A 17708-nucleotide genomic window follows, 5' to 3' on the forward strand; every position below is an offset into this window, starting at 1 on the left:
TTTGTTTTGTAGAAAACATGGAAACACCAAAGACGCTTTAATATGCTATGCATTTTATTAGACAGGTGATGACCGCACAGAGTAGCATTATAATAGAACGTTCAAATGTATCTAGTATGATAAAACAGCTCTGCTTTACCCCACATACACACGACCGGAAGGAGCGGAAGGGGTCGACTGTGGCATAATAAAAGCTCCACTGCTTTCGAGCCGTGTGTCACTCTCGTCTCTCATTAGCAATTGCTTCAGCGGCCTCGTTTCTCTTCGACGGCTTTCCGCCTCACTCTGCTTCATACTACGATGTTAATAAATCTTTAATACATTAGCTCATCCATGAACATGATTTCTGCCCGAGTCCCATCGGATTGCATCGGCTGCACAGCGTCATCAAACTACGCCTTTGTTTCTTTGTTTGTTTTGAATACGTGCCCTCTAGCGGCAAAAAATTACATATTGTGCCTTTAACGTAACTTATGATATTCAGGGAGTTAAACGACTTGGCACAAGCTGATTGGTTCATGCTGCATATGCAGCCAATGAGCTTACTGCCTTGCATTTATATGGCTGGCTAGCATTCACTTGAGATTCCTGCAGCGCGCTTTCATTCCTCCACCTTCCCCAGGCTCCACCTGTATAGATCTGCTACGGGTTATTTTAAATGCTATTTGTGCAGCAGCAGTATGTCTTAAATACTCACAGCATTGTATCGCCATATGCATTGGCAGTAGCAAGTTCCCGTACTTGCTTGCAGCAGCAGCAATGATCTACAACTACAGCAATAACCACAAGCAGCAGCAGTGTAGCAGATCTATTCCGCCAAGACCAAATACATTAACATTGTCATGTACATTACCATTTGAAATATATATATATATATATATATATATATATATACATGTGTGTGTGTGTAGGCGAGCGCGCGTTCAAATAGACAGACAGACAGACAGGCTACTACAATGTAAAAAATGTTTGCTACAATTAGTTATCACAACTTAAAATTCATCATTATAATAAGTAATAATTTGTTGTTGCAACAAATTAAGTGTTCATGCTTGAAATCATAAGTTTAGTTAACTTTATTTGAGTTGGATATTTAAGTTATCTCAACAAATTTTTAAGTTATTACAAGTAATTGTACATAAGTAATTATTAATATATTAAAAATCCTTACAGTACTAAACAAGTAACTGAGTTACTTAAAAGTAATATATAGAGTTACTTTTTAGTTACTTTTATCCACAAAAATACTAGCTCAAATCTGTTCATTCTCTCAGAGCAGAGACTCGTAGATCAAGGTCAACTTTATTAGACTCGTAGATCAAGGTCAACTTTATTATCCCCGAAGGGCAATTTGTTTTACAGCCAACAATAAACCATATGCAAACAACAAACAAGCAACCACAACACAGACAAAAACAATGACTTCCATTAATAATATACATAAAATTATTTGTAATTTAAAAAGCCAATGGCAGCTGGTATAAAATAATTTTTAAATCTATTGGTCCTACATAAAGGCAAATAATATCTGCGAGATATCCAACTGTATAATGTTTACTCAAGTAAAAAATGTATAAACGTTTGTACAGTATGTCTTTGATTTGATTTGCTCGTCACTTACAACAGCGTCAGACTATCATTCTTGCAATAAACTCTAGAAGGTCTATTCGGTGCTTATTTTGGAGCTTATTTTGGACCTTGAATACATGTCACTTAATAAAGGCATAAAACATACATATTCTGTATCAGAAGGCCAAAAGCAACAAGCAACACAGCAAACAGTGAAGAAAAAGTTTTTAAAACGCCGCTGCCTCTGCGCGACCCCTGCGGGACCTCTAAGAAGTCACGACATCCGCCCCGCATACCTACTGTAGTTTCTCCTCAACAACACTGCTACGCTAATTGAACATGAAGTGTTTAATTTCAGCACGCCTCTCATTTCACGCCAAGACACAAAAAAACAAAACCGCAGCGTGCGAGACGAGCTCTTCCAAAAAATATTGTTAAAAACACCCCATCTATTTCCAACATTTAAACAAACGAGTGCAAGGTTAAGTGCAAACAATTAATTCATAGGCAGAAAAGTCACACATAATGCGGGCGGGTGGAGATCGCCACGAGGCTCCTGTTGCATTCATTAGCTCATTCATCCCTCACATAATAACTAAATTAGGCATGAATCTTACAAACTTAATTAAGACGCCTTCTCTGAAGGAACGTTAGCAAATTAACACTTTGAGGGGGCCGCTCGCCCACGACGGTGCGGAGGGCCACGAATCAGGAGAACTGTGATGTGTCTCAGACGATCACAGGAGACCGATAGTCACGAGGGACTGGCGCTCACGGCACTGAGCAGCAGCCGAGATACCGAGACCCCATGACCTTCGTGCAGGAGCAAAGACGGAAAGCTTCATTAAAGTCCAACGAACAAAGCTGATACGCCGTGTATTTTGAGATAGCTCAGTCTCTCTTGTCGCGTCATCCACGGCTCTTCCTTCATCAAAAGGTCTGTCTGACCTACGCAAACCTGTTCTATTGCTATCTACATTACTCTAAATGCAGGTTAAGTGCTTATATTACAGTCAGATGCCTTTCAAGCTCTTCAATATTTAGTGATACTATATGAATATGAGTATGATATGTTACACAAAGAGCATCCAACCTTGCGATCTCAAAGCAAGTTTCTCACACTCACACGGAGGGGGTCAAAATAAAAGTAAAAATTGTCTTGGGGGAGTAAATAAAAGGAGTTACTTACCAGTTGGCTGGTAACCTTTTAGACATACAAACCATTGACTGAAGAAAATAGCTGTTGAGTTTTCTTACAAGTTCTACCTCTGTGGAACATTTATCATCGGAAGTTTAACAAAGATGTCGATAGTTTTTTCCCCTCCAGAACTCCATGTGGCGATACAAATGTGGAGTACTTCTATTTTCACTCAGAAATTGCAAAAAAAAAAAAATCACAAATAATAAAAAAGGCAAGTAACACATTGGACTAAATGTGAAATTTTAAAGTAGAAAAACAGAAATAGTGTTTTCTCCAAATGAAGAGTTAATTTGCAAAAACAGATAATTTTCAAAAATCATGTTTTTTCATTTCGCTGTTGTAAGTGACACAGTAGGGTTATTTTGATTAGGTAAAAAAAAACTAAAAAATACAGCTAACTAACACAATAAAAACATGACAACATAATAAAAAACATAAAAATATTAGATTTTTTATTACATTCAAATATTTTTCTAAAAATATATTTAAAAAAAAAAAAAAACTAATATATTTCAGAAAACATACTATTTGCTATTTCCTGAAATGGTTCTATACTCCAATTATCTTTAAAAAAAACAATAATTTTACAGTGTAATATTATGCATCTTAAATGAAAATGAGGGGAAAAAATAATTACAATTAAATTAACCCCCCCCCCCCCCCCCCCTTCTCTCTAAACACAAAAAAAAAGATGGTTATGTATAAGCCCTAATGACTTGCCTCCGAGGGTTACAGCTCACACGAAAAAAAAAAAAAGAGGGAAAAAAAAAAATAAAAAAAAATCCCCCCCCCCCCCCCCCCAAGTTTTATGAACACTAAAAACAAATTTGGTTAATTTTGGGCACTTGCATTGCTTCAATAACTTGTGACAGGCAAAGATTTATTAAGTTAATTACAAACAAATAAAACTATGATTTTTTTTCCGTGTCATGGAGGGACATAAATGTATAATTCCCAGATATTATTGCTTAAAAAGCTAATATGTTGCTGTACTCTTCTTTTAGTTATTAATATTTCTTATATTACTATTTATTATTAATATTTTAATATTTCTTTGTGACATGCAAAAAATAATTTATGAGTTCTAAAAAAAATTGAAATGCTAAATAAAAAAAGTATAACTTTTTGGAGCTAGTGGAAATATTGTCAGGGCAAGTGCAAATCTGAACTACTTCCCCAACTGGTCCAGCGAAAAAAAAAAAAAAAAGGCCTGAGCTACTGCCCATCTTTCCACTTTTTCCCTGCGACTTTCTTCTTTGTCACAGTCCGTCTCTTCCCGTCTTGGTCAGACCTATTAATATTGCACCATTCAGGGCTGAGGCACGGTGGCCCAGCGCCGAGCCGAGTGCCACAAGATGTTCCACTCTGGCAAACAGATGGCCTGCTCGTGTCTTGGCTCCTACCGCTCAATTAACCGCTAACGACCGACTGAGACGGCAGCAGCATCATCCTAACGAACACGGCCCAGTCTGGCTCTCCTTGTCGGGGGAAAAAAATCTCACACACACACACAGAAGGAGAGACTGACGACAAAACCTTGCTTGTGGACGACAAAACCAATTTAGTTTTTTGGCTTAATACACATTATACAAGAAAAGTTTACTGAGAGAAACAAACTTAGGTTCTGCATGGTAAAAAAAAAGAAGGAAATAGGACTATATATTAATATCTATTATATGACTGTATATACTTGAGGTATTTACTGTTGTCAGAGTAAGTAAATAAGTAAATATATATAAAAAATACACACTCAGGCACATGCACACACACACATAAGACATGTATGAAACTAAAATAATGTGAAAAAATAAAATACACACAAAGTGTGTATGACTATGTATGTGTGTGTGTGTGTGTTTAAATTTTTCAAATGATTTTAGTTTCATATGTGTCTCTTGTGTGGTCAAGTCCTGAATCACTTTATTTCCAGCAGTAACTGATGGTAATAGAAAGCTTTTTATGTCCCATCTAGAGGCCATTATGGTTGTTTATAAGGGTGAATGTGGAGGAGTGTGTCACGGGGAGAATGTGTGATTATGGGATGGAGGGTGAAGGGGATGCGAGTAATTACATTAAGGTTGGAGCATGACTGGTCATCACTGCCCCTAATTTGAAGACACATTCACAGTCTGAACTTTTTGATTGCAAAAATATTTTTTTTTTTGAGTCGCTTCTGAAGACGCACATGCAGTCCAATGAATCCAGTGTACACACTCCCTGTAGTCAAGAGAAAAAAATCCAAATATTGGTCTTTGAATCACCAACAGCTCACTGAGCCTAATCCCTGTATCAAAGGACAGCTGACGCAAAAAAAAAAAAGTTATGCTTTACAACAGCATCACTTATTGATTTTTCTTGAGGCTACATGTATTGATTGGGAGTTTTGGAATGAGCTTGAAAATCTGAGACTTGAAGGCTTTGTCCAGAAATTGCATTTGCTGTGTTATACAAATTGTACATTAAACATTTAAATATATAATTGATTTAGTTATGATTTGGGGGGGGGGGGGGGGGGTGGCCAGATGGTAACATGTAACAAATTTTTAAACAAGCATGTAACGTCATATAAAGTTACAAGAAACACGTTTGAAACTAGCAGGTTAACAAGAGTGGCTGATGCTTGAAAATTATTTTTTTTGTGGATAGTCTGAAGATTTCTATTGCATTTTAACCCATAATCTACAAGATACATTTTGTAGGCAACCATAGTATGCATGTGGTTTACTGAAAAATCCCGTTCCCCCTCTGTTCATTTGCCCGAAATCAGGCCCACTCCCCCACAGATGTCACATCCCAGAAGGCATGGGAAAAGCAGCACATTCAGGTGGCTTTTGTGGCTCTCTTTTTGCCGAACACAGAAGTTTGAACAAAGGCTGTAGAGCCTTCACAAAGAGCCAAACGCAGACAGAGTCATTCAGAAGCTGAATGGACAACAGAAGGTGCTCACTCAGAGCAGGTACGGAGCCACAATGAGGGTGTTAACAGCAAATGGGGAAAAATGACAACTACATATTACTATATATTGTGTACTGAGTTATATATACAAAAACTAGCATTGAATTTGCACCATTAACTGTGTTTTGTACCTCCACCCAACTTGTAGTCTATTGGGGACAATTCACGCGTATATGTGCCTCACAACTGTTCCAATTTCATCACACGCACATAGACATAAACATACATACTCAGTCCCCAGCAGGGATCTTTTATTCAAGGCAGTAAATGGAGAAGACGGGATGCAAGCGGATGGTTTTCCTATTTGGGTTGTATTGATTGGAAGTGTTTATCCCCATCTTAACCGTGAGCCCTGACTCAGCCGGAGGGCTACAACCCTCCCCTCCAGTCATAGAAACCCCTCCCATATCTAATATTTTCACCAACACACCACACACTCACTTATGACATGACCTGAATGTGATCAACAGACTTTTTATGCTAATTCTGTAATAATGATGAATGTAAAACATACAGAGACTAATGATTCCCAAACAAATGATTCTAACAAAGAATAATTTTAATGAAGTAAATCAAAACCATGCAGCACAACCTGTGCAGTCTAAACCATTCCTGAAAGAATGATTCTTCTATGCTGGTTCATTATAATGAATCAAAACCATCCACATGACCAGTGTAGTCCAACCGATTCCAGAACGAATGATCTGGATCTTTTTAGTGAATCAAAAACATACAGCACAACCCGTGTAGTCCACCTCCTGAACAAATGACTCGTATGATCTGGATCTTTTTAGTGAATCACAAACATACAGTGCATCCAGTGTCCCCAAAACAATTCAATTGAACAACTGTTTATAACCATATATTGCAACGAATGTAGCCCAACCAGTTCCCAAACAAATGATTACGAAAAAACAGTGATTCCCAAATGACTCTCGAGTCAGTTTTTTTAATGAATCAAAAAATATACAGTGTATTCAGCGTAGCGAAATCAACTGCTGAGCAAATGATTCCTACAAATCTGTTATTTTCAGTAAATCAAAACTGTAGGGCAGCCAGCATATGATGATGGTTGATTTTTATTAGGCAGTTCTTATTAGTGAATCAAACCCATATAGCACAACCAATGTAGTTCAAATGATTCCAGAACAAGTAAATAATTTCCTTATGATTAATGTAGTCCTGAACGGATGATGCTTATGAGCCATCTTTTTAGTGAATAAAAAACATTCAGCATGACTAGTGTAGTCCAACTGATTCCCAAATAAATGATTCTTATGAGTCACTTCTTATAAGTGAGTCAAAACCATATAGCACAACCAATGTAGTTCAACCAATTCCCGAACAAATAATTCTCATGAATCAGTTATTTTTAGCTATTAAAAACGTAGTGCAACCAGTGCAGTCCAAACTATTGCAGAACGAATTATTCTGATTAGCCGTTTTTTTTCAACGGTATAAAAAACCTTTTTGCACGACAATTTAGTCCAACAGATTCATAAATGAATGATACTTATGAGTCATTTCTTATTAGTGAGTCAAAACCATATAGCACAACCAATGCAGTTCAAACGATTCCCAAACAAACTATTCTTTACAAGTCAAACACATACATTTGTACATTTATGTTACAATTACTTATTACTAGTGCTGTCATACGATTAATCACGATTAATTGCATCCAAAATAAAAGTTTTTGTTTATTATGAGTCATTTCTTATTAGTGAGTCAAAACCATATAGCACAACCAATGCAGTTCAAACGATTCCCAAACAAACTATTCTTTACAAGTCAAACACATACATTTGTACATTTATGTTACAATTACTTATTACTAGTGCTGTCATATACGATTAATCACGATTAATTGCATCCAAAATAAAAGTTTTTGTTTACATAATATGTGTGTATGTACTGTGTATATTTATTATATATATATATATATATATAAATACATACACATGCATGTATACATTTAAGAAAAACATAAATATATTAATATACACACGTAAATATTTTCAAAATGTATACTGTATGTGTGTGCATTTATACATACATAATAAATATACACAGTACACACACATACAATATGTAAACAAAAACATTTATTTTGAATGTGATTAATCGCGATTAATCGTTTGACAGCACTACTTATTACCTAAATTCTATCTTGACTGTCTTTAACAAATATTTCATTCTTGAAAGTACAAAAAAGTTGGGACCATAAAGGAACCAGAATTGTTCAGAAGAATCACTAACTACCTGAACAAAAACACATTTTATATAATAAGTGTAATTATTCATATAACACCACATCATTTCCATCGCAACACACTTTTGTGCTCTCACCAGGCAGGAAAAGGAGTCGTTCATGCGGTGTATGAGTGTGTGTTTCTGCAGGATGAAGAACAGGCTGGCATGGTCGAAGTTGCAGGGCATGGCAGAGATGAGCTCCTCCACTCCCTGTCTCTGAGTCTTCTCCAAACCTGCACCAGAAACACACACACAGTCAGAAATCTGGCACGCGCTGGCATACGGCACCGTTCTGTGCTGAAAATCCCATCCCTACCACAAGAGATGGCCAGTTAATGCCTGTTTGTGCTGTAAATACATAAAGATGTCCATTAGGGCAAATGAAACAAACATTTTATTACTAAATAGCAGAATAGCATTATATAAAAGGCCAAACAAATATCGCAAACAATTTTATATGTACTACTATTCAAATGAAGCCACCATAGTGGAACACAAGTGTGGTTCACACCTTGAAGCGCTGTGTAAAAGCCTGAAATCTGTGTTTGGTTACACACTCGCCGTCTCCGTACACAGCCTGAGTGTTTGCATTTCACCTCTTTTGGCCAAAGCTACACTGTGAAACTCAGTTTTCCACATTTCAGCTGGCAGGCGCTCTGAAACGTTAGTAAAGCGTGGCTGTAAACTGAAATAAATATCAGCACCAAAGTGCTCTAATTTATCAATCGAACACCTCTCGCATTCAAACCAGCATTCAGCCTTTTAAAATAAAGGCCAGGTCTGGCTAAAAAAAACACCCTGTGGCCTTCACTGAGCTGCAACGGGCTGAATGTTCTGATCTTAATGCATTAAACGCTTAAAATGCAGCTGTGTGGAAACAGAATATAAACAATAACGTGTGACTTCGAAGCACTTAAAGCAATTTTTTCGGTGACTGGTGAAGACAGGTGAGTTGTATAAAAGTGATGTCACTCGTTCTGATTGAGTCTCTCGACCTTGAGTAAAAGGAGCGCACCTTTGTGAGAGCGCTGTAATTAGGACGAACGCAGGCGCACGTTCGCCGACGTTCGCATTCAGACTCCCCCTGACATGGCTTGGGCGCAGAGGAACGGGGGGAAATTGAATGCGGGAGCGGGGAAAAAAAAAAAAAAACCTTGCGAAGGGGCCGCGGGGTCAGGGCAAGTCAGAGAAAGAAGGAGCCGAGAGAAAGACGCGAGGCAGAAAAAGCAGGAGAAAGCACTAAAAGTGTGTCCAAGTTCATTTCCAGTCCTTTCATGAACGTCCTCAAATTGGGCTAATGGGAGGTCCGTGAAAAGCCTAACACTCGCTGGCGGCGTGTTGAGAGCCCACATATGCGGAGCGAGGGCCTTCGCTTCTCAAGCACCACAAAAGACCATGGCTTTTGAGACGCATCTCCTGACGCCTCCATGGCCAGCGGCACCTTCTTGAGACGAGCATTAGTGATTGCTTTTATTAACGCTGCCATTTCTGGCATGCCAACGACTTGGTATTGATGGTGAAAAGCCCCGTTCTTGCCTGGAAGCAGTGTGGGCATTTGTTGGTTCCCCCCAAAACATCACTTGTTGGGTGCTCAGAAGTACCATCTCCCAATCGACAAGCGTCGGCCCATTGTCTGTTCTTTTAATTCGATGTAGGTCATTTTACGTTCGTTACATCGAGAAAAAAAGAGACAAAAGAGGAGCGTGGTATTGATCCACGTTGAGAGTCTGACGGATGGGGTTTGACAGGAGCAGCACATTGATCCGTGTCAACTTCAAGTTACCGCTATTATCCATGGACAAGTGGATGGAGTCAGTGCGGAGGGGGTGCATCGTCTTTAATCCCAGCTGAAGGGGCCCGGTCCAGGCGGTCACGCCAGCAGTCACATCCATCTGACATCTCTCCACAAGGCAGACGGGAGCTTTATGACAGGTATCCACATGGCAGCGGGGGCGATATCGCAGGTACGGCTCGGCGGGTCGCTTCAAGTGAATCCAGCTGGAGTCGGAAAGACTAATGAGGCAGGACAAGACATCGGTGTTCCTTCAGAAATGAAACACCGATCTGGCTATGAGAGGACTCCGGGTAGTGTTGAGCGTAAGGCGGCGAGACAGATCTCTGCGAATCAATCCATGATAGGAAATCCAATGTCAGGACGAGTTAATAACTTCATCGACTCGCCGAAATGTGGAGGATTTTGTTAACAGGCGTCAAATGGGACTGGATTTTAGGTGAATTTGTTGGATTCATTTAGTGATGAAAAGTATTTCTGAAAGAATGCATGAGCTTTTAATTGGCCGAATACTACAGTTATCAGTGGCTGCGATGATACGTTTTGGCGATCTGAGGAACTTTTCCATGTTCTTTGTCAAACAATTCGTTATCATTCGAGGTGGCTTTTGCATTGAACCTCTGAGGCATGAAAAGATGTGTATGAGGTCCAGTAAGACAAGAGGGAAGAGACCTTGAAAAACATTTTATCAAAGTCAAATGGCGGCGCTTGTGAATTCGAGTGCCAGCACATGCACATTATTAACTCATAAAAGCCTGTTTTCATGTTCACAATCACCATCAGCACTCAAAAGGGAATCTTTATAGTGATTTTATACATATACTGTATATGAGCAGATTTATAAATCGAAATGCTAGTTTTAAGCCATGTTCCTTAGCTTTTACGTTAAATGAATGCCCTGGAGCTCACAGAACGCTTCTTCAGAGGCGATAATGACATGAACCTCATTCGGCTCACTCTCCGTTTGTTGAAAGTGAGCAAACTGTAACATTTCAGTTGTGTAAGTGCTCCTCCTTTCACTCAGCAGCAGTGTTTGGGTTATTCAAGCCCCCCGCTGACATTTGTTTAGACTGTGTCTGTGCTGCGGCCCAATGGATCGATGGTTGGCCACCACAACCTCCAATTTCAAAGTCCATTCAGGAGGGGACAGCTGAAGGTGGCAGAAAAAGAGCCCACCTTATTTAAAAAAAAAATGGTCTGAAATCAAGAAAATCACAATACAAAAGACACTTATTAGGATCATATTAGTATGACATATAACATACTGAGTAAGGACACAGGGGCATCTTTTTGGGCGTTCCCTCCTCTGCAGTTCTGCTGGTTCTGGGTGGGCGCTACTGGTTTATAGGATTGGCCTGTGGCACGGTACATGGCCTGGACCCAAAGAGCGCGATCCTGATCGTCATTGCTGGCGAACACCACCAGATCGCCTTCTCGGACAGCACTGAAGAAGGCTCTGCCTCCCTGAAGACCTGCAGAGATTGGTTTTAGCAAATTAATACATGTCAATTCTCTCAAGAACACTTCACTAAGAAATACACTCATGTGTGGTTTTGTTGCTCTATTTAGGCATCTACACATCAATCATAATGTGTTTCATGCAGCTGATGCTAAAAAAGAATGGTCACACTTTATTTTATGGGTTAATTCTTGCTATCAACAAACTATTAACTATGACTTTTGCCTCAATAAACTCCTAATTTGCTGCTTATTAATAGTTAGTAAGGTAGTTGTTAAATTTAGGGATTGGGTAGGATTAGGGATGTAGAATATGGTCATGAAGAATGTGTGCTTTATAAATGCTAATAAACAGCCAATCTGTTAATAATAGGAATGCTAATATGCAACTAGTTAATAGTGAGAATTGGTCCCTATACTACTAAAGTGTTACCAAAATAATCTAAAAGTTGCTTTGAACTTTGATAAACATTAAAAAAAACCACACACACACACACACATGGGTCAAAGACATTAAGATGTCCGCATCAAAAGAGATTTTATGTCCATAGAAAGCACATTAAATGTAGGTAAAGTGTCTATTTTAAAGGTTTCAAGTAAGTTTTTGGAGAATAAAATGTCAACATTTGGTTGAAATAATGTTCCATTGTCATTCAGTGTAACACAATATTTATGTAAAAATTCAAACAACATGCTTATTCTGACTTGTACATATTGAAATATATAAAAGAATAAGGGAGCATATTAAATTTTATTGTGTTTTAAATGAGTAAAAAATTAATTACTGACAATTGGGCAAAACCTAGGATAGTGGCAAATTTTTAAAATATAAAATTACAACTGATTAGTATTTGGGGTGAAAGTAATTAGTCTTTTAATATGTCATAAATTGAGTTTTGTTGTAAATATGCCTGACAAGATTGTTACACTGAATTACATTTTAGTGGGTGTCTTCTGTAAATCAATGGAAAATGTATGATATTTATTTTTTGCTTGGAAAAACAAAAACAAAATTGCAACAAAATTAAACAGAAAACTTTTAAATTTTTTTGGGAACAACAACAACAATTTAAAGCAGTATTACACTTATTGTTTTTATGCTTAAACCCTTTTTCGTCTTTGACCCGCACACAAAAACATTTGATAGATATTTATATTTTAATAAAATATATTACATCTAACATCTAACTTTCAACATAATACAGATATTCATAATACATTTAATATGTATTTGTCTATATAAATATATATATAAAAAGAACATAAAAAAATTATTTTACTCTACACTATTGCATTATTATTATTAATACAGAATATTCTAAATCTTTACATGTTATTTCCACCTAATTTCATTCTCTGTAATTAAACATATTCTGGTTTTCTACAATAAGTCATACCTGCTTCATTTAAGTTCATAATGTGCATCTCTTTCAAATGCAGCAAATGTGAAATTAAATTTTAAGACAGAGGTCACTGAAATTCATTTTAACCATGATTATTCATCCAATTTTGAACTAAATTCGAAACGCCCACATGAGCATTAATAAATAAGGCATTCGTGTTGAAGTGTGAGTGTACCTGGCTGCGGATCAGAGTAATCTACCGTATACCCGTCCAACTGCATCAGCTCATGCGGCTCGGACTTCTTCTCCCGGAAACTGCACATGGCAAATGTGTACTGACTCACCTGAATAACAGAACAGAGAGGAAATCATCTTAACACAATCTCTTTTTTTTTCGTCCTAAACTGTAATAAAATATTATTATATTTGTACGCTACACAGAGCTTAAAAACTGTGTAATTTATGTCACAAATGATGGTAACACCAAATGAAAACATGGAATTTTTAAATTTTGTGCATTGTGTATTCTGTGGTATTTTACTCAAATGTACCAATTAAAAATAATTATGTCACAATGTTCTCTGACTGGTTAGCTATATTTCTTGCTATTATTTGTGTGTGTGTGTGTGTTACACATCAAATTAAACAACATAACCTGCTGATTCATTCAACACGATCACAAATCAAACCTTACCTACCTTAAAACAGGTTTTTTTCCTGATAAAATATTTTACACAAAAATGACGCTGTTATCTCAGGAGGCTGGTAGTTATGTACGATAGTAATTTATTCATTTATTTTATTAAATCAATGATGGTGCAGCACTCTTACACTAAAAAAAAATTGTTTTCCTTCAGAAAAACAACAAAAAACACATTTGTAAACACAAAATGCATGAGACATTCAAAAATTAATTTGCTGAAAAAAAAACTACTTACGTATATTTTTGATTATTTTGTAATAATAATAAAATATTATTATTTTGACAATCATTTGAAAAATTTTTTTTCAGCAAATGAATTAAATTGATACATAAAGCTGTAATTAGGAAATCTGCCCACCTGAACAAGCACAAAATATCTCCTCTTCCATCGCTTCCAGACTCTCTGGCCTAAAGCGTAAAGATACCTATAGAGAAAAAACAAACATTATGATGAGTGTCATGGATTAATCAAATCGACAGCAGAAATGATTAAAAAATCATCATGTTAAAATATAACATCATATTCATTGAGCCAAGGTGCAAAACCCATAGCCTATAGAAAGTTTACAGAGTTTAGTTGCAATCATTCATTAATTCCCCAAACGCCTGAATTCTGTCGTGTTCACTCAATGACAGAGAGGAAAAAACATCGGCTATTGATTAAGCGCACATTCTTAGGACTATAACAAAAAGGAAGGATGTGTGCAGAAATATGGGTGAGGTGAAATCAATTCTTCATAAATGGACACACAGCGCCTGTGGGGGAAAAGCTCCAGTCAAGGTTGAGGGAGCAATGAGTGCATGGAAGCGGGCCAATCTGGGTTAACATGTGGCAGAGGTAATCATCCACTTTTGAAAGTGATTTTCAGCTCACTCTCCGACACCTTTCTGATACACATGATCCCATTTAGATGGCAACAATGGCCAGATAACGGCGGGCGAGATGACCTCCAGGTGAACGCGCGCGCCGCAGGCACTTTCCAGCCAACTAATAATAATAATAATAACAATCTTCTGGCTAAAAACACTGGCTAAATAAAACTGAAATACGAAGTCAGACTCATCCTCTTAAGCTGATATGATTGATTCTTTTTTCTAACCTACTCAGTAGAAAGCACTCAACCTGTTTGCAAAAAGACTTAATTTACATATAACTTGTTTTTCTCATCCGAGAAAAGTCAATAGGTTTATCACTTGGATAAATTGCACAATGCAAGTTATGATATTGCACTGAGCTTTTAAACACGATACAAATGTTAACCTCACAATTTATGTCAACATGACTGTAATAAGTCAAATGAAACATATTAAGAGATCACTATGCGGAAAAAGTGGCATTACATGTTAGATGTAAGTGCTTATTACAACGGTTGCAGTGCCCCCATGTGGTTGAATGGCAGTATTTTTAATTGGGCCTCATTTGTGAAACACAAGCAGAACTGATTTCTCTGGTTTTAAACTAATGGCATTATTAAATAAATTGGCATTCAGTTTAGTGCCTTAATATATGTTAAAAAATTATTTTAAAGAATGATTTGCATAGAAATGCGTTCTTGTAATTATCAGGACATTGTTTCTTTGCTCTAAAACCAGTGTTGTTAATGTTATCTAAAACTAAATCTATTTTTAAAAAGTTTTTCAGTAATTTAAATAAAGCTGAAATTAAATAAAATATACATTTTCGATTAGAAATGCTGCATTTGGCAACCAACTAAATGTATACTTTAGAAGAACTACAATTACTAAAACTAAAACGGACATAAAAATAAATCTAAAAACTGAATCATGAATGATTTGCATAGAAATACACTCTTGTGGCTATCAGTGCATTGTTCCTTTGCTCTTTGCGCTTAACTGAAACTATAAAAAAATTGAAATATTAGTCAAAAAAATAATAATTTGGAAAGCCTGTAGGAAAAATTGAAATGGTGCCTTGGCAACTACACAAAATAAATTTAAGTTTAGTTTTTTTTTGTACTAAAATTACTAAAACTACAACTGCAAAAAAAAAAAAAAAAAAACTGACCAGAAAACTTAACAAACAAACAATGAATGAATGAATGAATAAATAAATAAATGACAAAAAATTCTAAAAATACAAGAAAATTCAAAAAAGGTATAGAAATAATACTAAAACAGTATATTAAACTCTCATTACAATGCTATATCTTTCGGTCTTCACCGCTTTTAGCATAGGTAGTATAAAATATCACATGCAATAACATACATTTCATAAATGCGATGTGTGGCTGTAACCGAAGGGTAAGGTTAAAAGAGATTTTATGAGAGAAAAATGCAAACGTGTAAAAAGGGCTTTAATGTGTGCCCTGGCCCTCAAACGAAAGAGGGCAAAGATGGTTTTAAAGGCATACAAAAAGAAGTATTAAAAGGAGCATGGTAGAGAAAGAAAGAGGCAGTGAGCATAAGTGAGACCGAGACAGACTGATCAGACTGGCTCTCTCTCAGGGCCAGACTGGGGTCACTCCACAAAACTGAATGGCTCCCAATTCTTCAGTCGCTCTGCTGATAAACAGATGGCTTCTTTTAATGGGGTGCACTCAACCTGAAAATCTCCCTGCCGATCTCTCTCTCTCTCTCTCTTCCCATGCACTGGGACAGTCATCAGGTGTTTGTGTGTGGGTATATGAGTAATTGGACAAAACCTAAGACTGAAATGGTACGATTTTGGTCATACAAATCTTAAATGAGACCAAAAAGCATCATGAATTTAGCCTGTTCCTCACACAAATGTGGCTTTAGAGTGATTTGGAATATGCTGCACGAGTCAAATGCTGCGTTCAAGTCCTCCTGGGAAGTCGTAATTATGACGTCAAATGTGTTCCAAGCCACTTTGGTCAGAGAAAGATGGCAATGCAATGTTTTTTTTTTAAAACTCTACTTTTACAAAATTACGAATAAAGAGTGTACATTGGGGTGTGTTTTGGATTTTTGTTTTTATGTTTTCATATATACATATATATATCTATATATATTGTACAATCAAAGTACTATTTTTTTGCATGCAAATTACATATTTTATTGTAAATGGGGAAAACATTTATTAATTGCAACAAATTTATCCTTAAGACGTTGTATCCATTTTATCCACCATTTCTTTCGCATTGACAGGCTTCCAACTGGGAAACTCTGGGCTTAAAGAAAGATCAGAATTTCTCACTTGTAATTACTTTAATAATGACTTTTTGGTGGCGTTCATGAGCATTGCATTTGTAAATATGATCCTTCTGATGTATTTATAAGTCAAAAAGTCGTAATTACAATGTCAGCTCAGCTGTGTTTTAAGTCACTTTGGTCTGAGCTAGATGGCGATGTAACTTTTCAGCAAATGTATCAATATTTTTCAAATTACTTTTTATTTTTACAAAATGATGAATGAATGTAAATCAGTTTTTGTTGTTGCTTTTTTATGTTTTTATTTAAATGATTAATCTGTTGTAAATGTAATCATATATTCTTGTGTTGTATTTTCAATTTGGGTAACTTTTTATTTTTGTTTCATTTGTTAACTACATTAGTTAACAAGAAATAATGAAAATACTGCATTTAAAGCATTTATTAACCTTAGTTAATATATTAATTTCAACATTGTATCAATATCAATATTATTTACTGGGCTTGAGCTAACATGAACAATGTTTTTTTATTAAATAACATTAACAAGGATTAATAAATACTTTAGAAAATGTATTGCTCATTGTTAGTTAATGCATTAACTAATATTAAATAATGGAACCTTATTGGAAAGTGTATTTTGTACATTCAACTTAGATTTACTGTAAATAAATTCGGTAACACTTTAGTATAGGGATCGATTCTAACTAATAACTAGTTGCATATTAGCATTCCTATTATTAACAGATTGGCTGTTTATTAGTACTTCTAGAGCACATACTCTGCATGAGCATATTCTACATCCCTAATCCTACCCAATACCTGAACTTAACAACTACCTTACTAACTATTAATAAGCAGCAAATTAGGAGTTTATTGAGGCAAAAGTCATAGTTAATGGTTTGTTGATAGCGAAAATTGGACCTTAAAATAAAGTGTGGCCATAAATTCTTCTTTTTTTCCCCCCCATGAAATTTACAATCACTTGCATCCATTGCATCCGACTTGTTTTCTCACATATATATCATAAACTTTGAACCTCAGCGCTAAAAGTAAGTTTAGAGTTGTTGTAGATTTGTTGTGGCGTTCATGTGCGTTCAACTCATAGATGTGATCTTTCCAACTTGAATGCACCACAATACTATTTTCAAGTATTATTCATTAAAAATATTGTCTGAAGTGTCTTATGGAAAGAAGGCAAGTAACTAGAGTTTCTATTTTAGAGCAAATCAATAAAATGTCACAATTAATATAACTTTGATTATCAATATGTCTCAGCACTGTGTGAGAATGGTCTAAGTT

General features: G+C 36.3%; 1 protein-coding gene across 1 annotated transcript in view; it reads right to left on the reverse strand.

Moving 5' to 3' along the window:
* The window catches only part of cadps2 (Ca++-dependent secretion activator 2), a 159301-nt gene that overhangs the window by 47570 nt on the left and 94023 nt on the right, over positions 1–17708 (reverse strand). The window contains exons 7-10 of the mRNA XM_016290322.1: positions 13633–13699; positions 12807–12915; positions 11036–11242; positions 8075–8211 (exon numbers count right to left, since the gene is read on the reverse strand). Coding sequence (XP_016145808.1) covers positions 8075–8211; positions 11036–11242; positions 12807–12915; positions 13633–13699 — 520 coding nt within the window. The remainder of the gene's footprint in view (positions 1–8074; positions 8212–11035; positions 11243–12806; positions 12916–13632; positions 13700–17708) is intronic.

This window comes from Sinocyclocheilus grahami, unplaced genomic scaffold (genome assembly GCF_001515645.1).
Source record: "Sinocyclocheilus grahami isolate Dianchi unplaced genomic scaffold, SAMN03320097.WGS_v1.1 scaffold257.1, whole genome shotgun sequence".
Classification (NCBI taxonomy): Eukaryota; Metazoa; Chordata; class Actinopteri; order Cypriniformes; family Cyprinidae; genus Sinocyclocheilus; species Sinocyclocheilus grahami.